The 25000-nt window shown below is 45.8% G+C and overlaps 1 protein-coding gene across 3 annotated transcripts in view; it reads left to right on the forward strand.

The window, feature by feature from the left end:
- ltbp3 (latent transforming growth factor beta binding protein 3) overlaps nucleotides 1-25000 on the forward strand; it is a 54289-nt gene that overhangs the window by 11913 nt on the left and 17376 nt on the right. For 2 of the 3 annotated variants that reach the window (XM_062536553.1, XM_062536555.1), the window contains exons 2-6: nucleotides 17519-17821; nucleotides 18164-18318; nucleotides 19797-19902; nucleotides 22259-22348; nucleotides 23884-24021. In XM_062536553.1, the coding sequence (XP_062392537.1) occupies nucleotides 17519-17821; nucleotides 18164-18318; nucleotides 19797-19902; nucleotides 22259-22348; nucleotides 23884-24021 (792 nt within the window). The remainder of the gene's footprint in view (nucleotides 1-17518; nucleotides 17822-18163; nucleotides 18319-19796; nucleotides 19903-22258; nucleotides 22349-23883; nucleotides 24022-25000) is intronic. The other variant, XM_062536554.1, reaches the window with a different exon arrangement.

A 25000-nucleotide genomic window follows, 5' to 3' on the forward strand; every position in this document is an offset into this window, starting at 1 on the left:
GGCGTGGATGGAGATGGAATGAGTGTCTACCAAATTGTTTTTGGCAGGGAAGGTTTCGAAAAAACAAAACACCAATTAGAGTTAAAACAGGGCCTGGAGTGTGAAGAGGGAATGTGTGTGTGTGTGTGTGGGAGCGCATAATATGTGTGTGTGTGTGTGTGTGTGTGTGTGTGTGTGTGTGTGTGTGTGTGTGTGTGTGTGTGTGTGTGTGTTTGTGTGTATGTGAGTGAGTATATATTTGTGAAAGAGGCGTCTTTGCACTGCTCGTCTTTTTTTTTGGGGGGGGGGGGCAATATTGAAACTCACACGCTCAAACAAACACCCTCATTTGCCCAGTTTAAAGTGCTTTTGCGAAGTTGGAAGTTGGTGGAGGGGGCAGTGTATATGGATGACTGTGTGTGTGTGTGTGTGTGTGTGTGTGTGTGTGTGTGTGTGTGTGTGTGTGTAGCACAGGGGAGAAGGAGGGGAGAGCACAAGAAGAAAGAGAGCAGTTATTTAAAGCCGGGTAGAGGAATGTGTTTGCTGGGTGGACGTTGCGCGGTAGAGAGTCAGTGAGCTAAACTGCCTGCCTGTTGCTTCTCTCCCACAACGGTGGCAGCTTGAGCGATTAGCCTCAGCTAAATCCTGAGAAACAATGCCACTAATCTCCACCTTTGAGATCGGGCACCCCACCCTTATCACACCACCCAACTCTCAACACAACAGCGACCACAAACAGGGAGGGAAGAAAAGCCGATATGCCCCATAGCCACGTTAGTGCAGTCAAAAAGGAGTAATGAATTCTCTGTTTGTTCTTATAGCAGGAGGATCATTCCATCAAGATGAGATTTTAAAGACTTGGAGATTTACAGTGGGCCCATAAGCATCCCCATAAAGCCTTTTATTTGCCACAGTGCTTAGACCACTCTTGTTTTGGGCTATAAATGGAAGCCTCTGTAGTTTTAATGTGTGTGTTGGATGTTGCTGTCGGCAAAGCAAAAACCAAAGTGTTTTCATAGATACAGAGCTGAGAAAGAACAGAAGAGGATGGTGAGGATGAGGAAGAGGATGGTGTTGCTGAAGAGTGGCACCAAGTAGACCACAGTGCCCAAGAGAGCGTCAACAAACCTGAGCACTTTTGATCTGGTGTGTGCAATAGCATCATAAATCTGCCTCTTTTTTTACAGTAGAGAGTGCCGTGCTAAGACACATAATTACATTTATTACAGGAGAGAGAAAGGTCCCCACACCCCTTATGGTGAGGATCAAGGCCTCTTTTGGAGACTAATTGCCTCTGTGAAACACCAACAAAGCACAAACCCCCACCAGGCCACTGACTGGAGCCTGCATGGAGCCGGCACAGCTATAGCCGTATCTGGCCCAGACCAGGCCCGGACCTGGCTGGAATCCACCCTATCCACCATGTCGTGTACAGCCCTCCTAAGCAATCTAATCACACATCTGCAGCACCAACAAAGCTTCGGCAGCAGCCCAGTAGCTGTGTGGAACCCAGACCCATGGCACCAAGCAGATCCTCATCACCAGACCCCAGCAGCTCTTCTCACATGCCGCCTACCAATCATGGGCTCAAGCCAGGCTCAGACAACGGCGTTTTGTCCTTTACAAGGTAGATGATAGATGAGGGTAGATGATCATTTAGAATGACTTTGAGTGGTAAAATCACCTGTGTGTGCACAGCCCTCAGAAATGGTCTTCTCAGTGTTGGCTGGGTGTGGGCTCTCCGTGGAGAGGGAGATGGGTCAGGCCCGACAGAGGAGGCAGAGAGGGACAGTATAACTGTCTGACTCACGGAGGACACTAATGAGTGATTTCCAGACAGTGTTTGTGGCGGAGGTGAAAAATTCTGAGGTTTGTTTGCCTGCGGGGACAGCAGGTGACATTTACAGAGGGGGCTGTTCGTCACAAGAACAACAAATAAGAGTCCTTCTGGAGTTCTCCAGATCCATGGAAAACACCTTTTCAGCTCCAAGAGCAACATGTCCCACTTGTGTGAAATTAGAGTCTGTGGCCAAATAATGGTCTTATTCTTGACTGTGACACACAGAGACAGTTCGCTTCAGCGGTATTCACGGCTCCAATTATACAGCACAATTTAAAATGGACACTTTTATTTCAGTGCAGCATGCAATGGAATCATGGGCTTGACTTGAGAAACATTTAGGGATGTTTATTCTGATCTTGGTAATGGATATGTAAGCAGAAGTGCTAGCTACATTTTGTCCATTGAATGTATTTGTGGATCATTTGACTAGCGAGGCCTCCTTTCATCCAGTTGAATGAGGACACAGAGAAAGTGTGACACAGATGGAAATGAGAGAGAGAGAGACAGAGAGAGAGAGGTAGAGGAGAGCAAGGAGAGGCTGAGAAGCGAGAGGAATGAAAGAGAGCACACGTACTGTAATCATCTCAGTTTAGCACTCTCAGCAGACTGTCACAAGGGCTGCCTCTGCACCTGCCTGTGCACAAATACCCAAAGGCCACCCTGACTGTGACATCACAATCCCAGACGCTTGCCAGCATTCCGTCTGGCCTGCCAGGAATCTGTCATCAGTCTGGTGTACTAGGCCTCAGTTCTACTGTTGCCAAGGTTATGACAAGTTCGAGCCCCCCCCTGGGCTATGGAGGCAGCCTGGCATCAAGCAGCAAGTGATACAATGAAACAAGGGGATGATATCATAATCATAGAATGCATTTGGATTTTATTGACGCATATGTCTATTTTTATATGTTTTATTTATGTTAGTGTTGACAAAGTATGGCTTTTATGGAATCAAAATTGTACTCTTTATTCAGTATCCTGCTAACTCCATAATAGGGTGTGAATTCTATTAACATTTTACTGCCATGGAGCTGTGGATTTTAAGCTCAATTATTTTTCTGAAGTTGAGCAATATAGTCTGTGTCTGAGAGAGAGAGAGGGAGAGAGAGAGAGAGAGTAAGTTAATATTTTGCATGGGCACAATGTGAGTGATTCTGATTAAGAGAAACTTTGGATCAGGCATTGTTTAGACAGCTTGAAACTGTTTTCAGGCTGTTCTTACGTTCCTACCAAATCACTTCCCATAGATACAGGAGATTCAGAGTGTAATGTTCTCTCTCTCTCTCTCTCTCTCTCCTCTCTCTCTCTCTGTGTGTGCGTCTCTCTCTCTCTCTCTCTGTGTCTATCTATCTGTGTCTATCTGTCTGCCTGTGTGTGTGTGTGTGTGTGTATGTTGGCTCAGTTTAGAGTTTTTGTATTTTTATTCGCTTCCTCTGTTGTTGCATGCTTACAGTTGCTCTTACAGTATGTAGTTCCTCTAATGCAATGAATAACTATTTGTTGAGTTTGGTGCTAATTGGGAGTTTTACAACAACTGGAATCATATATTTCATAACAGAAAAATTGCAAAAGCTAAAACCCAAGAAATATCTGAACAAACAGATATTTAGTTGTTTTCATTGGTTGCTTTTACATTTGCAGTGGCTCCTAACCTTGCCTCAACGTGTCTTAGTTCATGTCTAGTTAAAGATGCAGCCAACCGTTCAAATACGGTTTTGTGAAAAGACGTTGACTTCAGCTCAACTTGCATAAACCAGAGATCAGAGACAAGGTTGTACAGTACATCCTGAAAGTTGTGCTCTGATTTTTTTATAACGAAAGAAGAAGCAGTAGGACTAACTGATGTGTTTTATGCTTTACCACAGCCGGATACATAGAGTTTGATTCAACACAGAATACCCAGAGAATGCCCAGGAATGTGTGTGTGTGTGTGTGTGTGTGTGTGTGTGTGTGTGTGCGCGCACATGTTTGTGTGCATGAGTATGAGTGTGTTTGTGTGTGTGTGTTTGTGTGTGTATGTGTATGTGTGTGTGTGCGCGCATGTGTGTGTGTGTGTGTGTGTGTGTTTGCTTGTGTGTGCAGGCCCCCAAAGCGTCCCTCTTGGGGTCACCATGGGCACTCTGTTCCCCTTGAGTGAGTCGGAAGCGTGGCAGACGGTTCTCAGGCGGGTGTATTTTTGAAAAGGCCCGTGATTATGTCATTTTCTCTGGGTTCCGCTGCTGGCATCCCTGTCTGGCCTGCCCCCTCCATCCCTCCCCTCCTCCTCTCTACCCAACGCACACCTCCCTCTCTCAGTGTTAGTGTGGTCACAGCAGCGGGGCCTGGACAGGGCTATTTAAGGCTGAGGTTGGTCGGTGCGAGCGTTAAACGTCCAGCTCAGCAAAAGAGAATGCTGAATGCTCAGCTCTCTGCTGTTATCTCGCCGAGCTGTGGCCCGGGGTACTTTCTGTTGGCTTCCACTGCCACCCACTCAGACGAACAAAAAAGGGGGGCTATCTCACCATGATTTCATTGCGCCGCTTTTAATCACTTCCTGTAGTCCTTTTCACCCCCCGTAAAAACAACAAGAACACAGCACACAAATAAACAAACAAACCAACAAAAAACTACACGACGATTAGCTCAATTTAGTTCATTTGGAACAGTTGGTGACCTCAATTGCTTTCATGCATTCTATAAACATTGTTTACACATGCAGTTCTGAGGCCTAGTAAGACAATGACACCAAACGGTTAGCAGGCCTATGAACACTGAATGAACTAAGGGTTATGAATATAATGTGACGTGATGTGCTATTTGTGAGACTTAGCTGATACGAATACTTGTACCTGCCTGTGCTATGTGAACCGCTCCACGACTGTGAGAACTGCACTTCTGTGTCGCAGCAGCAGTTCTGTGTGTAATTAGATTGTAGTGCAGCAGTTGTTATTGTCCTGATCCTCTGGCAGCGTCCATGTGTAAATATTGTTGTGATGGCGAGCACCAGTGGCTCCTAATCGGGGTTGGTGCTGCTCCATCTGCATATTTCCCTTGGCCAGAAGCATTCCTCTGGTGTGATCGGCATTCGGTGGGTTTGGGTTTCATAGCGGCTCATGGCTGGAGTTAGATTGCCCTCTTTGTTGTTTCAGTTGGTTGTGCAGGACTGCTGCTGCTGCTGCTGGGCCTGTAATGGTTCAGCTATGTGACGCCTGCCTTCACTCATACTGGACATACGCTCATGCCAGTGTGCACATTCTCTCTCTCTCTCTCTCTCTCTCTCTCTTTCTCTCTTTATTTCTCTTTGTCCCTCTATCAGTCTCTAACACTATCCTTCCTTCCCTCTCTCTCTCTCTGTCTCTCTTGTTTTCCTCTCTATCAGTCTCTGACTCTATCCTTCTCTCCCTCCCTCCCTCTCTCTCTCTATCTCTTTCTCTCTTTCTTTCTCTTTGTCTCTCTATCAGTCTCTGGCACTATCCTTCCTTCCCTCTCTCTCTCTGTCTCTCTTGTTTTCCTCTCTATCAGTCTTTGACTCTATCCTTCTCTCCCTCCCTCCCTCCCCCTCTCTCTCTCTCTCTCTCCATCCCCCTGATATGCATGTCACACATATTGGTGCAGGAATGTCCCGAGCCGTGAGCTGTAGTGATGTCATTCAGGCCTCCAGGAAAATCTTGACCATTTCTGGAACCTTCTGGAAGCTTTCCTCGTTTCTGCGCTTTCTCTCTCTGAGCTCTGTTGAAGCGAAGCCATATACTGGAGATAGGGTCAAAACTACCCATGCTTCTCCATTAAATCATCTGCAAGGCCAGGGACTGAGGGCTTCGATAAGACTGGGTAACATATTTTCCCAAAGTATCCTGTGCAAAAGCCAGCAGACATAAAACTACTACATCTGCACATAACGCTGTCATGTAGCCTGCATATCAGTTTTTATCGGAAGGCTTTTTGTGGTCATATATTTCACATCACGCAGTGTGTAGAATTGATATAATTAATGGGAAAGTCATAATGGCACGAGCGCAGTGCCAGTTTGTCTAATCATCTGCTGGAGAATCACTCATTAGAGAAAGAGTTCAGCTTGACATGTTTAGACTGTTGCCGTGGTCTACAGGTGTCTAATGATTAAGGCTGTCGGTATGAGGGGAGTCTCCTGGTGCGTCTGTACTGAGGTCGCCCACGAATGCCAAGACTCCCAGAGTGTGGTGTGAAGGAATGGAAGGACTGGCTCATGAGAGTTGCACATGCACAGGCAGAAAAGCAAATGTCGGAGTCTCCAGAGGAGTCAACGGTGGAGAAATTACTCTATTATTCCCCTGTCTTTCTTCTCCCCTCTCTTTCTCTCTCTCCCTCTCTCCCTCTCTCTCTCTCTCTCTCTCTCCCTTCTCTCTTGATCACTCTGTTAATGCCTCCAGACTACAGTAGTCTGACTTGTCCCTGATCCAGATCCACAGACATACCCGTGTCCACAAGTATGTCCCACACACAAACACACACACACACACACACACACACACACATACATACAGTGTGTACACCCACACAACAATTTATTCACACATGTAAACCCATATGGTACACAGACGTCAGAAACACATGTGGGCTTCCTTATTCATGTTCAGTCACCTCAGTGCATGCAGACACACATAGAGCAGACAGAGGCATCAGCAGACACACACACACACACACACACACACACACATTCACACACTCAAGAAAGGTGTTATTACTGAAGCAGTATGATTATGTCTCTGCTGGAGTTAGACTCAGACACCTGCCCACCCTGGAAGTTGGTGTGTGTGTGTGTGTGTGTGTGTGTGTGTGTGTGTGTGTGTGTGTGTGTGTGTGTGTGTGTGTGTGTGTGTCTGTGCCCGTGTCTGTGTAAAGGGAGGGAAAGAGAGAAAAGCAAGCTGTTGTATGCATTTTTGTCATTAAAATGTTGCCTGAATGAAAGTGAGTGAGGAATGTTTGATCAGGAGCAAGATCAGCAAATAGATCTCTCCTCTAGTCTAGATCATTTTACAAATGTGTGTGTGTGTGTGTGTGTGTGTGTGTGTGTGTATGCCTGTGTGTGTGTGTGTGTGTGTGTGTGTGTGTGTGTGTGTGTCTGAGCTTGCTCACACAGCAGCTGAGGTATGATAGGTATGTGTGTGTATCTGAGGAGGCGGTAGCACCCTGCAGAGAGCCTGATGGCTTTCATTCATTTTTCCTTTCATTTTTCCCCTCCCTTCCTCCCTCCCTCCCTCCAGTCTGTCCTCACTTCCCTCTCCTGTATGCTGCCTCTTTCTCTTTCCCTCCTCCTATCTATCTATCTATCTATCTATCTATCTATCTATCTATCTATCTATCTATCTCTTTCCGTATACAGTACATACATGTATGTTTATTTTGTATCTCTCCATATATCACTCTGTCCCCTGCTATTATTTTGTGTTCATCTTTCTCTTCTCTTCATCTCTCCTAGTCTGTTCATCTGTTTTTGTTGATTTCAGCTCCAATTCACCTTTCCATAATACCTCTCCTTATCCATTTCCTCTCATCCCTCCTCCCTCTCTCCTCCTTTCCCTCCACCCTCTCCTTCTCTCTCTCTCTCCCTCTCTCTCTCTCTCCTCTCTCTCTCTCTCTCTCTCTCTCTCTCTCTCTCTCTCTCTCTCTCTCTCTCTTTTCCGGCCTGAGCTAAATCTTGCCATTATGAGAAAGTAGCTCGCACTCTTGTGCTACATGGAACACTTGCTTGAGAAACGCTCTCCCTCCCTCCATCTCTCCCTCCCTCTTTCTCTCTCTCTCACTGTACATTCTCCCCCTCTCTCTCTATCCATTCATCCATCCATCCATTCCTCCGCCTGTCTCTCTCTCTACGCTCTCACACTCCTCCTCCTCCCTCCTTCACATTCTCTATACGTTCTCCTTGCCTTTCTGCCCCGTCCCTTTCTTTCTGTCTCTCTTTTCTCTCCTCAATCCCCCCATTACTCCATTCTCCTCCTGCCCCCTGAAACTGAGCCCTCTCTTCTTTCTCTCTCTCTCTCCTCTCCTCTCCTCCCCTCTCCCTCTCTCTCTCTCCTTTCCCATGGTCTCAACAACTCTCACTGATTTTTTGCCCCCGAGCACTTAGTAAAGACTCATATACTGTACTGTAGCTGCTTCACCCTCCTCTCATCTTCCCTCTTTCTTGCTAACTCACACCTCTGATTGCTATTCTACAGTATAACCCCCGTCCTCCCCCGTCCTACATAGTACAATTTTCTTTTTCTTTTTGGCACAATCGAGTAGAGTGTTATTAAAGCAATCAAAATGTTTTGGCATCGAATAAATATCACAATTCATATTTCCTGACACAACATAATCCAACATTAAAAATAGCACAGAGGCAACAGTATTTACAGCAACTTGCTCGACACTCTTAATGTGATTTATAGAGTATGTACAGTATGTAAATAAATAGACGTGTGTAAATAATAATCGTCTGCTCGTGTCGTGGTGCTTATAGTAGGACTTTTGTCTTGAAGTTCTCACAGAACCTTTGCACCAGCTGGTGCTCTAGTCTGTCAGACTGTTCAGCGATGGCAGCGGTGCCTGCTAGTTCACTTAATGTATTGTGGTTTATTATAAAGCCTACAGGCAGCTACGCGTGATGATTCTCTAAGGACCACATATTGCACTGGGTGGAGTTCATTGAGCCTTTTTTGCAGGTCCAATGTCAGCGATACATCTTTGTAACACGAAGCAATAGATGTTGAAATACAGAGCAAATATAGTTGTGCGATGAAATGCGAAAGAAAGAACGAAAGAAAGCAAGGGAGAGAGAAGGACAAAGGGAGAGAGGAATTTATTGAAACAGAGTGCAAGACTTTGGTATGAGTGTGATACCACAATTACCTCACTACTGTTGCTAGGGCTTTGTTCCTTCAACTGGGTTATTTTATGGCTTCCACATACTTCATATCTGGACATGAAAACTACACACACACACACATACACAGACAGAGAGAGAGAGAGAGAGAGAGCTAATGAGAAAGAGAGAGTGAGAACATTTGATCATTTACCATGACTTTTCACACGAGTATACTGTAGACCTAATCGATGCAGCCATTTTAAAACGCACAAAAGGACCAGTTTTTGCATCCGATCTGGTTTTCCCTCACATGCCCCAACACATGCGTTCTCTCTTTCTCTCTCTCTCCCTCTCTCACACACATACACGCATCACACATGGGCTTCCACAGTCTGCAGAATCCATCAGTGCGGTCTAGGAGTCTCACGCCTGCTCCTCACGTCGCAGGGCCCGAGTGAGAAAGAGCAGAAGGGGAGAGAGGAGCACAGGCCAAGGCTCCCATGGAGGAGCCAAAGCAGTTAAAGAGATGTGCGCACACGCACACACACACACACACACACGCACACACACACACATACGCATGCACGCAAACACACACATGCACACACACACGCATGCATGCACGCATACTGCACAGACATATGCGCAGTCACACACACATGTATGTACAGTAAATACACACACTGCATGCATTTGCATATACATATGAAATGCACACACAGATACACAAACACATACACACACAAGAGAGAGAGAGAGAGAGATATTGAGAGTTTCTGTACTTGCATGGACTTACACACTCCCATTAAATGAACATAAACAGACACATTATCAACGGCATAATATACAAATGAACATATACACATACATTTATATTTACTTGCAAGAATTTGCACAAAGAGGTGATTCATCGCGAGCAAAGAGACATTTCGCTCTTGAATTAAAATAGCCCAGTGTCAACAGAAAGGGACAATTTGTGCTCTGCTGTGAGCGGGGCTGCTCTCCAGGCCTTGTGTTCAGTGTTTGTGTTGTCACAGTTCATCTGAGTGCTACCTCCAGTCTGGTTTTGCACCTGACCCTCACGCCAGGCCTCTGAACTCCCTGAAGTGTGAGTGTGTGTGTGTAAGAGGTGTGTGTGTGTGTGTGTGGCCTCTGAACTCCCTGAAGTGTGAGTGTGTGTGTAAGAGGTGTGTGTGTGTGTGTGTGTGTGTGTGTGTGTGTGTGTGTGTGTGTGTGTGTGTGTGTGTGTGTGTGTGTGTGTGTGTGTGTGTGTGTGTGTGTGTGTGTGTGTGTGTGTGTGTGTGTGTGTGTGTGTGTGTGTGTGAGTGTGTGTGTAAGAGGTGTGTGTGTGTGTGTGTGTGTGTGTGTGTGTGTGTGTGTGTGTGTGTGGCCTCTGAACTCCCTGAAGTGTGTGTGTGTGTGTGTGTGTGGCCTCTGAACTCCCTGATGTGTGAGTGTGTGTGTGTGTGTCTGTGTGTGCGTGTGTTTATGTGTTCGTGCCTCTGTGTGTGTCTACAGAGCCAAAGATAAACCTCCATCGCCCGTTTGTCACCTGGAGCACAGCAACCTGTGCTTTCAAATGACTCACTGTTTTCTGACAGGTGCAAACCTTTAAAGTGATTTCCTCATCATCACTGGCTCATTAACAGATGCCAGGCTCAAAGATAGATGTGTAGATGCAGTCTATATACTACTGAAACTGGCATGCCCTGTCTCACCTGTCGCCTAAAGCCATAAAACCATCAACAGGCAGCACATTCTAGCACAGTGTATCTGCTGTGTCGGCGTGTTTATATTCACTCTGCGAGCAGTGTGGATGTAGAGAAGTAAAGGTGGCCTTCACTGACACTGTGGACTTTGGAGGCGTATGAGAGAGAAGCCAGCCAAGGAGGTGTGCTGGATCTGTTGATGTTAGTGCAGAGGGTTTTAGGACGTGCAGAGTCCCCCCTATTCCCAGTTCTACCTGTTCCCATTTTCCAGCTCGGAAGAGAGGCAGAAAAAAATGTCTGCTTGTAAAAAATTCTCTCTCTCTCCCTCTCTTCTCTCTCTCTATCTCTATCTCTATCTCTCTCTCTCTCCCTCTCTCTCTCTCTCTCCCTCTCTCTCTCCTTCCATCCCTCGCCATCTTAATTATGTGCACAGCCAGCGAGGTCAGCATCAGAGGGCTTTGCAAAAGAAGTCCTTCCAAAAGAGCAAACAACAACAAAGCCTTTATAGCGGTGCCAAACGCTCCGTGCCAGGTCAAATAACGGGACGGGCATGGGTGATGCCCAAAATATGCAAGAGGGGTCCAACCGCTGTTGACTCTGCAATGTAGAGAGTTGCCGTTCGGAGCCGGAAAGCCAACGGAGAAGCTGTTGTTGAGTGGCCAGACATGAGCTCCGTGGCTCTCGGTGGCTTAGGACGCGTCCAGTTGTAAAACCGAGAAGGGTTAGCCCCTCAAGTCCCCTGTGTGCTGGCGTGTTTGTGTTCATGGTTTCCTACATAAGAGGCGTGTGTGCAGAGTGGTCAACCTTGCTGGACAACAACGCCACACTGTGACCTATCTGATGCTCGGAGATAGATGTGTGTTTTCAGTCCAACAGGGGAATCATGGGGTTGGTACACACACACATGTGAATAAAGCACTCTGCAGTCTTCTGTGCTCTCTCTCTATATCTCTCTCTCTCTTTCTCTCTCTCTCTATCTCTCTCTTATATATAAACGCACACACACACACACACACATGTGTGCTAAGTTACCTGATTCTTCTTGGATTTTTCCACAGTCTGGTATGTGAGCAGAAATACTTTAACCCAACGTATAATTTTAGTACCTTTAGTACCTGGGGGTTGAGGTTGTGTTTTAATAAGAGGCTGCTCGAGCTGTTCTGTGCTTGAGGGTTTGTGTTGTCCAATTATGGCAAAGGCTACAAACACAGCAAGCTCTAGAATTGCTCAGCTCTCCGGGGCTATTTTGGCCAAATATGCACTTCAGCAGACGTTATAGTTCTGGATAAGGTGGCAGTGCCCCAGGGCACACCGCACACACGTCTCCTTTCTGACGTTCTTTCTTTCTTTCTTTCTTTCTTTCTTTCTTTCTTCAGTATGTACACCCACGGACATACTGTACACACATTTCATGCACACACACACACACACCCACCCACACACACACGTTGGCTTTTCTTCAGGATATGGTCATGCGACACCATCAGAAGCCCTCCTCCTCCGTGTCTGTGTTAGCGCTCTTTTCCTATGTTGTCTTTGCTGTCTCCGTGGGCCCTGGGCTGGATAATCAAATTTGGAAAAGAGGTTATGCCTCACACCCCTTTTAGCCTCTCACCCTTTCTCTCTCTTTCTCTCTCTCTCGCTCTCTCTCTCTTTCTCTCTCTCTCTCACACACACACACACACACACAGACAGACACATGCACACACACACACAGAGACACAAACACACACGTATGCAGACACAACCACACACTTGATCCCAGTCACACCGCCATTCTGCTTTCTATTTTCAGTCGATCTTTTCTTAGTTGTTTTCTTCCCTCTCCTAGTCACTGTGTGTGCTTTCTTCCTCCTCTGCCTTTCTCTCCTGCTCTCCTGCTTTCTCTCTCTCTCTTTCTCTCCTGCTTTCTCTCTCTCTCTTTCTCTCCCGCTTTCTCTCTCTCTCTCTCTCAAATGTCTCACATTGGGCCCTTTTTACTTTCCATTTGTTCTTTTGTTCCTTTTCCAGGGTTCTGGGTCATCTTTTCCCATGACACTCCCTCAGTACCCCCTGGGTTCTCTCCTTCTCTCCTTCTGTCCCCTCTCACCCTCTCTCCTTCTCTCCCCTCTCACCCTCTCTCCTTCTTCTCTCCCTCTCTCCTTCTCTCCCCTCTCTCCTTCTCTCTCCTTCTCTCCTTCTCTCCTCTCCTTCTCTCCTTCTCCATTCTCCTGCTCTCTCCTGCTCTGTCATACTTGTTGCACAGGGCTGTATGGGATGTCTCAGTTCTTTGGCCTGTTTTCTGTTTTCTGTACAAACACTGTGCTGAGGAGTGCCACCCCGCTGGCGATAACTCTGGCAGTCTTGACTCTGTCTAGTGTGTGTGTGTGTGTGTGTGTGTGTGTGTGTGTGTGTGTGTGTGTGTGTGTGTGTGTGTGTCTGTGTGTGTCTGTGTGTGTGTGTGTCTGTGCTCGCTGTGTGGACACAGTAATGGTGTGGACCTGCTTTGCTAAATGTGGGCCCCATAAACTCCACTTCTTGGACCGTGTGTGTGTGTGAGTGGTCATAGACTAGGGTCAGTACTGCAGGGCCACTTGGAGAGTCCAAATATCTGACACTCACATTCCGCCACTGTCAGACGTGGTGACCTCATGGCTCCGGTATGGCCTGCTGTGTAGGAACAGTCTCAGGTGGCTCTGCCTCCTCTCTACTCTCTCCTCTGCATGCTGCTTACACAATAGCCTGAGCACACACACACACACACACACACACACACACACACACACACACACACACAAAATAGCCCTGGCACAGAGATGAGTAGCACTGACTCTGACTGTCCCCGAGAGCTGAACACACCAAGTTCACCAGAATATTAAAACAAAGAGATTCATCAAATGTTGTTGAGTTAGTCTGTACAGAGCCTGAACTTGTAAGTCTGTCCCATGGCGATTATATCCCCAACTAGCAACCTTTGCTTGTCTAGACCCTTTGCTGTAACTGCTTTCAACATTGGTGCTTTCATCATTATTGAAAAAAGAACCTTGATTTGTGAATCTTGATACAGGCTTATTTTTTGCAGGTTTTCACTTACTGTAACTCTGTTTTATTCCTATTGGTGGACCTATGGACATTTTCGGTTAGTTATTTGATGTGGCTCCAGTTAACGCTGGCTTGGAGTTGGATGAAATGCATTGCATTTTCTTTTCTTTCTTTCTTTCTTTCTTTCTTTCTTTCGCTGCTTTTTGGCAGCTCTTTTTTTCCTTTCTTTCCTGCATTCTCTCCGTCTACTGTTCTTTGTCATTTTGTTTCCTCCCTTCCTTCTCTTTTCCTCTTCTTGGGTGTTGGATGGAGGTGACTTATCGTGCGTTATTACAGACTGGGAACAGACAAAGGAGAGACAGACATTGGTTCTGATGGAGCAGGGCCAGCAGTAATTGTTTCCGTGTGTGTCCCCCTGACGGAGCTCCGCGGTCAGGCCTCTGGAACTGCGCCGCGAGGCCTCTTGAGCTCCGCTGAGAGGCTCTCTCTGAGGCTGAGGCTGAAAGTGGCGAGAGGTTGCAGTCTGAACCAGCTTACTGCGGCTTGCGCCCGTTATAATCAAGATGGCGATAGCACAGATACACATGTGGATGAAACAGCAGAGTGGGGAAAGAGAGAGAGAGAGAGAGAGAGGAACAGACAGAGAATGAGTCAGCATAGCCAGCCACCCAGACATTATCGTCTCTAAGGCTATCTGACCTGTGATTGAAGTAAGTAAACACCCTTATCACGCAACTAGGCAATCTGAACCACATCAGAACGACAGCAATTCAGTCAGTCAGGGTTTATAAAAGACGGCATTAGTTTGAGGAAGCATTACCATTTCCCGCTTATTAACCCAGGTTGATACATTATACGTAATACACAGGGCTGGCCATTTATAGGAATGCTTTTCTTTTCTTCGTTCTTCTTTTGGATTAAAACTCGGTATGATTCATGGGTTTAATGGGCACTTTGTGGGCACTCAATCCACAACCGAGTGATTTCATGCCACAGATAGCTTGACACCGGTAACCACATGAGATGTATTTTTTTTTGTGACACAATAAAGTCATGTTTAATAAGCTGCAGTTAATACAGAGGTGTGGTCAGTGTATCTTTTTTTAATTTTCATAATGCAGCTAATACATGGGAAATCACTGTATTGGCACAGCCACAGGACTGGGCTTTAATTGGTTCCCGTTGTGTATGGGGGAGGGGTTCCATATAGACTATACTCATAGTTGTAGGCTGACTACATGTCTGTGGTGCTGGAAATACCCATCTACAGTAGTGCATTGAGAGCAGACCTTACTGTGTGCGTGTGTGTGCGTGTGCGTGTGTGTGTGTGTGTGTGTGTGTGTGTGTGTGTGTGTGTGTGTGTGTGTGTGTGTGTGTGTGTGTAATGTCATACTGGGTCCCCCTCTCTCTAATCTCCATCCTTCCTGTTTAGTCCTTTTTTTCCCCTCTTCCTTGCTCTCATGTTTGTTTCTCCAGAGTGAGGGCCTCAGTGTGGGAAAAGCTCACCGATGCTGCCGTAGATGTGAACATTTTTCCTGCTTGTTTTACGAGTGCCCGGCTGCTGTGATTTTCGGGCTCTTTTTTCCATATTCCAGTAAAACGCTCTCATTCATTCGTAACAAAAGTCAAGGCCTGGTCCTCTCCTTCGCCAACAACACCCTTCCCCCGTGATTGGTCGAGCAGACATCTCAGTGATTCTGATTGGCTGGCTAAACCATACTTTGCTGTACATCTACTGTTACTGTACTGTGGTTAACTGTTTGCAAATGAATCCAAGCGTGTGGATTGTAGAAAGCTCTGTATGTTCTACGGCGTCATATCACAGGTATGAGTGGTGTTCACCATTTGAGTTGGAACATAGGCGGAAGAAGCCAGCGTGAGAGAGAAGGATCCAGAAGGTTGTCATGGAATAGATCTTGCATCAACTCCAGCCCTGCTATGGTTCCAGCTGATTACGCTTGAGAGGCCTAAATTCACTTTCACCCATACTCATAAAACGTTTCATAGATTCCATGATTTGCCTCAACAGATGTTCTGATGACAATAAATTAGAACAAAGATGCGATACATTTTTGCCAGAGTTTTTCCACGATGAATAACTCTGGCATTGTCCTGCATTGTTACTACATTTGCCATTTCTATAAAGAGCCTAATCTCGGACTGCCAGTACATCTGTATGGACCTGTACAGATATAATAACAGCGTGAGACGCATGTCCCAAGCTCAACACTCTTTAACTCATGAAATGCATCGGACTGAGGGCTCTTGCTGTGCTCTGGCTCAGCAAACCTTTAAGTTCTAAAACAACGTTCATAAACCAGTGTTATTGGTTGCCACGGTTCTTTATTAAAGCATTCTGGTTAACAAGCGATATCCTGCCATGGAACACCTCCATCTCACGCACAGCTTCAAGAACTCGAACGCAGTTCTGTCTGGTTAGAATCTGTTGAAATTACCTTAAATGTTCTAAAGGAAGTATTTGGTCTTTTGGTCAGGATTGAATGTCCAGTGCTATCTCAGACATGTTATTCCCTTTTCTCATGATCAGTGGTTTAAAATGTGGTTTGTGCTACAGTAGTTATGTCTTTATTGACTATTGTGGCTTCTACACTCATTGCCATAAAAGGTGAAATCCTGCCTTATTGTACTTGCCAAAGTGCTCTTAATAATGGATGTGGGGCTGTTGAGCCGAGCAATGAAAGTGAAATTTAGGGAGAGTTTTAGGGTGAGTTTTAAATGTCTGTTTGATGATGCCAGACGCCAGACCAGGGAGGTGAAATTGGCATGGTCACATGTGTCACAACTCCAAGCCTTAATTCGCGAGGACACTCACATGCCAAGCTCCTGAAATAAAGCCGCCCATCTTGACCCCTCTGCTGCGTGCAGACAAAAGAAAAAGGTCAAACCGCCATGCTGAGTCACACGCTCTGAGCCAAGCTGGGTAACTCAGATCCTGCCGAGGTGGAGGCGTGGACACGCCTGTGGCCCTGACCAGATCGCGGAAGCCAGCAGGGGCGTCACGTACACCAAAGGGCAGCAGCACAGCGTGAGGGCTGGTGGTCGGCGGAACGGCGTAGATTTCTCTAGAAGGTGTACGCTACTCGTCTTTACAGTAACACACTGGAGCGTATACCCATTTTCGTCAAATGTCAACATACTGGTTACCCAAGGGCATAGCTGCTCTGTAGAAAACTGACATAACAATCATGCTCCTTGTTAGAACAACAAAGCTACGTGCAATACCAGCCGTTCAGGCAGGGCCTCTGTACTGACAGAGACACACTTATTATAAGTCAACATATCATCAGAATGAGTTTGAAAACATTATTTTAAGGTAAAGGAACTACGTTGTGTTGCTTTAAAGGGCATGTCTGTGCCTTAAAGAAACACATCAGTAGGGTGTTGCGGTGCTGCTGTCGGGGTGGCACCCCGTGTTTCATGTCACTGAAATTTGCCCGCAGGTTTGACTGGCGCCGCCGCGTAACCCAGTGGTTTGATGCTCTGGTGGGGTGTTAACAGAGAGCAGATGTCCGCCAGTGCCGGGGCCCTCGAGATGAGTGGTGGAGGGTTTTTTAGAGGCCATCTCGGTCAGACTCCTTGCCTGCTTTTGGAGTTTGTTTTTCAACTTGGACTGTCAATGAACGTCAATTGGGAAAAATAATTAAGCCTACGTATATTATGTAGATGTTCTTTCTCACTTTCTCTTTCACCCCTCCTATTTTGAATTTCAGAAGCTTTATTGGCATGAGAAAATAACTCTCTCTCTCTCTCTCTCTCTCTCTCTCTCTCTCTCTCTCTGGTTCTGTGTAATCAATGAGGCAATATGAATACAATATAATTGGATAAACTTGAGAGCAGTCTCACCCATGATATTTGAGTTGAAGCCATGGACATAACTCAAGATGGAGAAGTGGAATGCTTGGAAAACCTCATTATCAATGTTCTACATTCTGCACACACTCATTTATTCAATTGAGTGTTGCAAGAAGACATACAACTGTGTTTTGAACTCTCTCTGTCTGGCAAAATGCTTTGAATATTCTTTAATTATGAGAAGTGCAGTTCTACCCATTTACGTTTTCTCTCTTTCTCTCTGCCTTCCCCCTCTCCCCCTCTCTCTCCCTCTCCCGCCCCCTCTCTTTCTCTCTCTCTCTCTCTTTCCAGTGGTGTGCCCTCTGACATGTCAGAACGGGGGCATGTGTGCGTCGCGCACACACTGCCACTGCCCGCAGGGCTTCACGGGCCGCCTGTGCCAGCTCCCGGTGCTGAACATGTCGGCGCGGGGCAACCAGCCTCCCGCCCTCCCACTGCCCGTAGGCGGAGGAGTGGGCGCCACGGCGGGGGTAGGAGGGGCCGGCGGCGAGGGCCAGAGCATGTTGGACCTGGGCGGACGTCATCAGATGACGCAAACCCACACCGTCCTCACCCTCCCACTGCTACAGGGCACCGGGCACCACTCGTCTGAAGGTAGGTAGACCTAGAGGGCACCGAGCGCCCACTCCTGCTCCACTCTAATGGGGCAGAAGCCTTGGCTGGAGCTCCACGGGGCAGAAACACTGTGTCAGCGTTGCTATGCTTATGTCTTATTCTACTGCCATAGTTTCTTGAATTCTCATCATTCATACAAACATATATTGTACGCATCAAACACATACACATGCTGTAAGTTTCATCACATGTGTGCAACACAACAGAGCTCAACACTAAAAACTATTTATAGTTGGATTATGATATTTCCATTTTTCTCCTCCTTACTGTGTCTTTTCCTCTGTGCATCTCTGCATGCTGTCTGTGTCTGTCTCTGTCCAGTTCACGTTCGTGTCCACCACCCGACTGACACGTCGGTCATCATCCAGCCTCTGGATCAGCCGGACGGGAAGCCTCCTAAGACTGTGACGCGCCTCCCCCCTCCCACACACAAGCCTAGGGGGCGCTGTTTTCAGGAGACAACTCCCAAACAAGCTGTGAGTTCACTCAGGTTTTCATCTCAATTCCAAGACAGCGTGCTGGACTCCCATTAGTCAGTTTTTTGATATTACGTCAACCAATCACCAACAGTTACCTCACCACATCTGAAACCTCTTACTTCAAAAGGGTTCACATTTATCAAATAAGTGAAATTCTTAACTACACTATGCCACAGTTTTGGTCCACTAAATCTTGAAGCATTATGTATCATCATTCAACCCATTACATCATTACACAGATGTTACATGTTCACTAGATGTTGTATTTGTAACCCCTTCTATTTGTCTGCGTTGTGTTTTCCAATAAATGGCAGTGAGACGTGGAACCAGTTCGTCATTTATTGACCTGATAAAGAAATACACTCTTGTGGGATCCGTAGCAGGGCAACAGCATATATTGACATGGAATGCGCTGGCTCTAATCCTCCAAACTGATGTGTATTACATGAATAAAGCAAAAACAATATAGAGATGCTAACAAGTTGTTTTAACATGTACCTGATAAAGAAATACACTCTTGTGGGATCCGTAGCAGGGCAACAGCATATATTGACATGGAATGCTAATATGGGAGGGAGAATGAATATTAGCTATCCACACGTGTGATTTCATACTTCGACGTAAAATGACTTCTAATGTACAGAGTTACTACACAAAATATCCAGAATATATCAGCAAAACGAATGCATAACACCTTGAGACCATTGGTGTTGATTTAAAACGTAAAGCAATAAATGTTTATCTCTATAATGTGGGACGTCTGTTTACATTCAACTTACCGCTGGCTCTAATCCTCCAAACTGAGGAAAGCCACGCAGTTTCTCGCGTATGACCACTAGAGGCCAGTACTGAACCAACTATTTGGTTAGTACACCAGTATGGAAGACAATAACGAAACAAATTAGTGCAAGTGGAAGAAACTAAATCATCACTGTTACATATTCACAGATGTTGCATGTTCACTAGATGTATCCACAGATGTTACATGTTTACTAGATGTTGTATCCACATTACACAGATGTTACATATTCACTAGATGTTGTATCCACATTACACAGATGTTACATGTTTACTAGATGTTGTATCCACATACCACATATTACATGTTTACTGGATGTTGTATTCACAGATGTTACATATTCACTAGATGTTGTATCCACATTACACAGATGTTACATGTTCACTAGATGTTGTATCCACATACCACATATTACATGTTTACTAGATGTTGTATTCACAGATGTTACATGTTCACTAGATGTTGTATCCACATTACACAGATGTTACTGTACATGTTCACTAGATGTTGTATCCACATACCACATATTACATGTTTACTAGATGTTGTATTCACAGATGTTACATGTTCACTAGATGTTGTATCCACATTACACAGATGTTACATGTTCACTAGATGTTGTACCAGATGAGCTGACTAAACTGTGGTGTTCTCTGCTCTCCGTTTTGTGTTGCAGTGTAGCAGTAACCCCTTGCCCGTGCTGACCAATCAGGAGGACTGCTGTGGCAGCGTGGGCAACTCGTGGGGCCAGAACAAGTGTTATCAATGCCCCAAACTACCATGTGCGTACAACACACACCTTCACTTACCGTCTTACCTCTGCAGTCGAGGAGCAAGTGCAGCACCTTGTGTGCTTTAAATACCTATTGAGTGTAGCCTATATTTCAATCTGCTGAATAGGGGGTTTTGGAAGTGTTGAGTTGGTTGTTTTCCCTAATTACGTAGTTACTCAGTTACTTAGTCTTCGCATCTCCTGCAGAGTAACTTTTGAAGTCTCTCTTTGAACCAGATAAAATATTTCTACAGCCATTTTTAATGATTCATGCCTTTTTTTATCTGTCTGAGTGTGGTAGCCTTTATTGTGGTCTCCTTGCTGTTTTGAAGATTTGCTGTTTGGCAGTGAGCAGTGTGTTCTGCTAAGTTTCAGGCCAGGTTCCACTGCCCTCTGTGACTCTCTCTCCACTTCTCTTTCCATCTCTGTCTCTCTTTCGCTCTGCATTTCTTTCGCTCTCTGTCTCTCTCTTTCTATTTCTCTCTTTCTCTTCTCTGCTTCTCTTTTGCTCTGTCTCTCTTTCTCTCTCTATTTCTCTCAGTATCTCATTCTCTCTCGGTTTCTCTCTGTCTGTCTTTCTCTCTGCTTCTCTCTATTTCTCTCAGTCTGTCTTTCTCTCTCTCTTTTTTCTCTCTCTGAGCCCCAAATTTCTCTCTCAGCACTAAGTTGGCTAGAGAATCGCGCTGCAGATTGAATTTCATGCTCAGGGAAAACATTCTTCTCTTTCTTCTTTTACGTCTTCTTCTTCTCCTTCTTCTCCTTCTTCTTCTACGTCTTCTTCTTCTTCCACTTCTTCATCACCTCCTTCTCGGTAGACATGTCAATCTCCTCTACCTCATCTCCTAGAACCTGAGACACAATGGCAGCTCTGTCAGATGTCAGTATAGGCTCTCAGGTTATTTTTGTAAAATCTCTTCTCGACATCGAGGAGTCCCCCCCCCCACTCCCAAACTCTCTCTTTTGCACTCCTGACGTCTGTCTCATAGCAACGTCGCTGTGTTTTTGCGCGACACACCCTCTCTCGGCAATGAAGAAGACAAAAGCACGAATGGAAAATGTTCTCTTTGGCAAAAGAGTCTGGAAATTCATTTAGAGAGGACGGACTCTCTCCAACGCTTCATGCTGGGCCTGGGATCCCAGGAGTCTAAGACTTTCTCAGCAAATGAAACTTCGGTGAAGGCTTTTAACAGAGATGCCTTTGAAAGCAGAGCTGAACATGATATCCCCATAAAGGACGCTTTTTGAAAACAGTCTCTAGTACTCATCTTTTCTCGTAATTTCTGAATTCTGCTGGGTTTTTTTTGTGGTTTCTTTCCGTGAAAGCGCTGAACGTATGATGATTTCTTTTACATAGCTGAATAGAAGGAGAGAGAAGAATGACAAATCCAGCAGGTTCCTACTCTTGCATTCTTACAATACTTTTCTGCGGTTGCAAATCTTGTCAATGACCAGAACCCTTTTCCTCTGTTCATCCATCACTTTTTTTCTTCCTTTCGTCCAGTAACATTCTGTCGCTCTCTTCCCGTTGCCCAGAGGTGGAGCTTGGACACGGCCACTCCGTCATATTTTCTTTTACTCTCCTATTTTTGTCATCGGTTTTCCTTTTTTATTCTCTCCATTTTCCTCAACACTTTCCCACATGAATCCTCCTGGATAACATGTCCCTGACTCTCCTGACACCAGACTCTAAACTTTTACTGTCTGAGAGTCCTGGCCGTATTTGTCTGAGTGCTGAGCTATTCAACACTGCAGTTACAGTGGGCTAATTCTCCTGGGTAGGACTTGAGCAGGTCCATTACCAGGGGGGAAAAAAACGTGGGCATCCTCAATCTCCGCAAGGTCTTCTTTGTCAGACAGAGAAAAAAAACTACAGCGCAAGGAAAGCCACAGTTGTTTTTAATCATTCTTTGGCCACCACAGAAATTGTGAGCATTAGTGCTAATTATAACACCTAATGGTGCTAATGGAAAATAAAATGCCGCTGGGTATATCATATTAAAGCTGTGAACCAGCAGCTGCTTGTGGTCCATTTAGAGTTCTCATCCCATCTAAGATTCCACTGTGGCATGCCATCCAGGGTTTGTTGTGCCACCATATAAAGAACCATAGGAAGGGTTTTTGTGTTGTAGGACTCAAAAGGACAAAGCAACGACAACATTGAAAGCAATGAGAAAAAAATATGGAAAGAACAAGTTGAGCATTTTCTATTTGTTTTCCAGATTTTGCTTACTGTGTATCAATGATGTCTGCTATCATTATGTGTTTTCTATGTGTATCTGTGCAGGCATTCTATTTTTCATCTACTCTCACTTTCTCTTTCCCTCTCTCTGTCTCTCTCTCTCTCTCTCTCTCTCTCTGCCTGTCAGATCCTGGATTAAAGCTCCAGTCTATCATAGAGGACTACGGTCCCAACTGCCCCCAGGGTTACAAACGACTCAACAGCACTCACTGTCAAGGTAATTATGCTCCACAGTTGTGAAACAGCTTTTTATGTATTAATCGGGTTATATCATCTATTTGCATTTTGACTGCGGTTCGGTAAGATGAATATGAGGAGCTGGCACACAACATCCACACAACTTTTACACATGCACACACGCGAACACACCCCACAATCTCCCTCTCTCTCTTTCTCTTTCTCTTTCTCTCTCTTTCTTTCTCTTTCTCTCTCTCTCTCTCTCTCTCAGTCTAGGTCTCGGTCTCTCACTCTCTTACTCACACACACACACACACACACACACACACAGACACACAAACGTGGACAGACAGACACACACACAGGCGTTCAGGCATAGAGAGAGCCTGTCAGGGAGGATATATTCTGACTCCTGTTTTCAGACTCCAGGCTCCATGCAGCTGACAGGCAGGACTCTTAAAACAGAGTGAGTGATAGCAGGATCCAGAGCAGCACAGCAGACTGTCAGCATGGGGCACCTGAGTGCACACACACACACACACACACACACACACACACACACACACACACACACTCACAGAGATATACACGTACTAAACTATGCACAACGACGCAAACCACACAACCACACTCATTCACATACACAAGTGCTAACCTTCATACTCACACCACTCAACTGTACACTGTGACACACACACACACACACACACACACACACACACACACTTATGTGCACACACACACACACACACACACACACACACACACACACACACACACACACTCACACACTCACACTCACACACACATAATGAGATACACACACACACACTTGGCTGTCTTCTCATCGTCTCTCTCCTGCCAACTGGAGTCTATAAAGTGTGAATAAAACTCATTCCATAGATTTTTACATTGACCATCTCGCACACCCTCTCGCTCTGCTCCGTCTTCTCCTATTACTCTCCGCCAGTGCCTTTGCCTGGGGGGAAATATCCAAAGATGAAAAAACCTGCAGCCTGTTCCCAGAGCAGCCTGTGCCCTTAGGAAAAAAAAAAAAAAAATATATATATATATATGCTCCGTCTCAGTGAGGTTTTAACCCAGAATTCATCAGTGTCTGAAAGAGCTCACACACCAAAGCTCTTGTGAGTTATGAGTAGTGACCCAGTTACTGTATGATAGCAGATAGACTGATAGAAGTGACCCATGAAGTATGTAAAGTAATGATAATGCACGCCGCATAGCATTTTTCAAGCATTTGCACAGCACAACAACTTATTATTACAGCACAACATGTCATATTATTGAAATGTTTCTGGAGTTACGTTGCAGCCATTAAAATGAATGGAAATATGCGGAGAAATATCTGTGCTGTAATGACATTACATAAGTTATTGGAAGCTACAAAAAGTCTGATAGTCAGTTGATTGTCTGTGCCTCCTCCCTCTCTCTGTCTCTCTCTCTCTGTTTCTCTCTCTCTGTCTCACTCTGTCTCTCTCTCTGTCTCTCTCTCTGTCTCTCTCCCTCTCTCTCCCTCTCTCTCCCTGTCTGTCTCTGTCTCTCTCTCTCTCTCAGATATAAACGAGTGCACCATGCACGGCGTGTGTCAGAACGGCGAGTGTCTGAACACGCAGGGCTCGTACCGCTGCACCTGTAAGCCGGGCTACACGCTGGACCGGACCCTGGAGCGTGCGCGCTGCGTGGGTAAGACAGGTGAAGGATGGGACGGGGAACCAGGGGGGACGGGGCCGAGGGGCCGAATGACCCGAATGACCGAATGACCCGTAACACCCTCAGGTTGAACAGCTCTGTGGCTCAGAGAGTAGAGGTGCTCAGCAGTGGATTTCAGTATATTCACAGGTGTATAAAATCAAGCACCTGGATTATCAATGCTTGATTAATACACCTGTGGAAAGGGACCTGATGAAACCCAGGAATATTGTTGCGTTACTGGGCAACTGAGGTGTAAAAGCCTGGCTTCATTTTTGTTACAACCATTCACTTATTCAGCTGATTCTAATTATCACAACTAGATCAACTAATTAGTGAACCTGAATCACCTGTGTTAAGTGCATAGGTAGAACCAATACATGGCAGGACTTTAAAGACCGGCGCCCACCAGACACGGCGTTCAGCGATGTGGGCTTGACGAGCAGGATTTTAGAACAGTTTTCTATCCCTGTGCGGCTGCCGCGCGGCAGACGTTTCTAGTGGGCTTTGCTCCGTTAAAAACAATGGAGCTCTAATATTTTTCTTGTCGCGTCGCGTACTTGGTCGGTGCCCGCTGGCCTTTACTTTCTGGAGCCAGACTTTTACCGTATCTCTGCTGGGCACAGTGGGGTTATAGCATAATGTGACAGTCTGGAGAGACTTGTTGATGAAGTGGACTGGACTGTAGATGCAGAAACTGACCCAGCTCTGACCTCCAGAGTTTTTCCAATCCCCCTTCAAGTCTCAGCTATTGTTCCCCAGTGCTGTTTGTGCTGTAATCAGTCCCCACCCAAATTTAGTCCAAAGTTTATTGTTGTTTTCTACGGAGATGCTGTATTTATTCCTACAGCTCAGGCTGCATCCGTAAGACTAGGAGCACTCGTGCCCTGAGTCGGTTGCATTTCCCCTCACTTGCCCTACAACCAGGTCATTATAGTGTCTTTGAGACAATGAAAAGAAAACATTTACTTTCAAAGCCTGA

This window comes from Sardina pilchardus, chromosome 5, assembly GCF_963854185.1.
Source record: "Sardina pilchardus chromosome 5, fSarPil1.1, whole genome shotgun sequence".
Taxonomy (NCBI): domain Eukaryota; kingdom Metazoa; phylum Chordata; class Actinopteri; order Clupeiformes; family Clupeidae; genus Sardina; species Sardina pilchardus.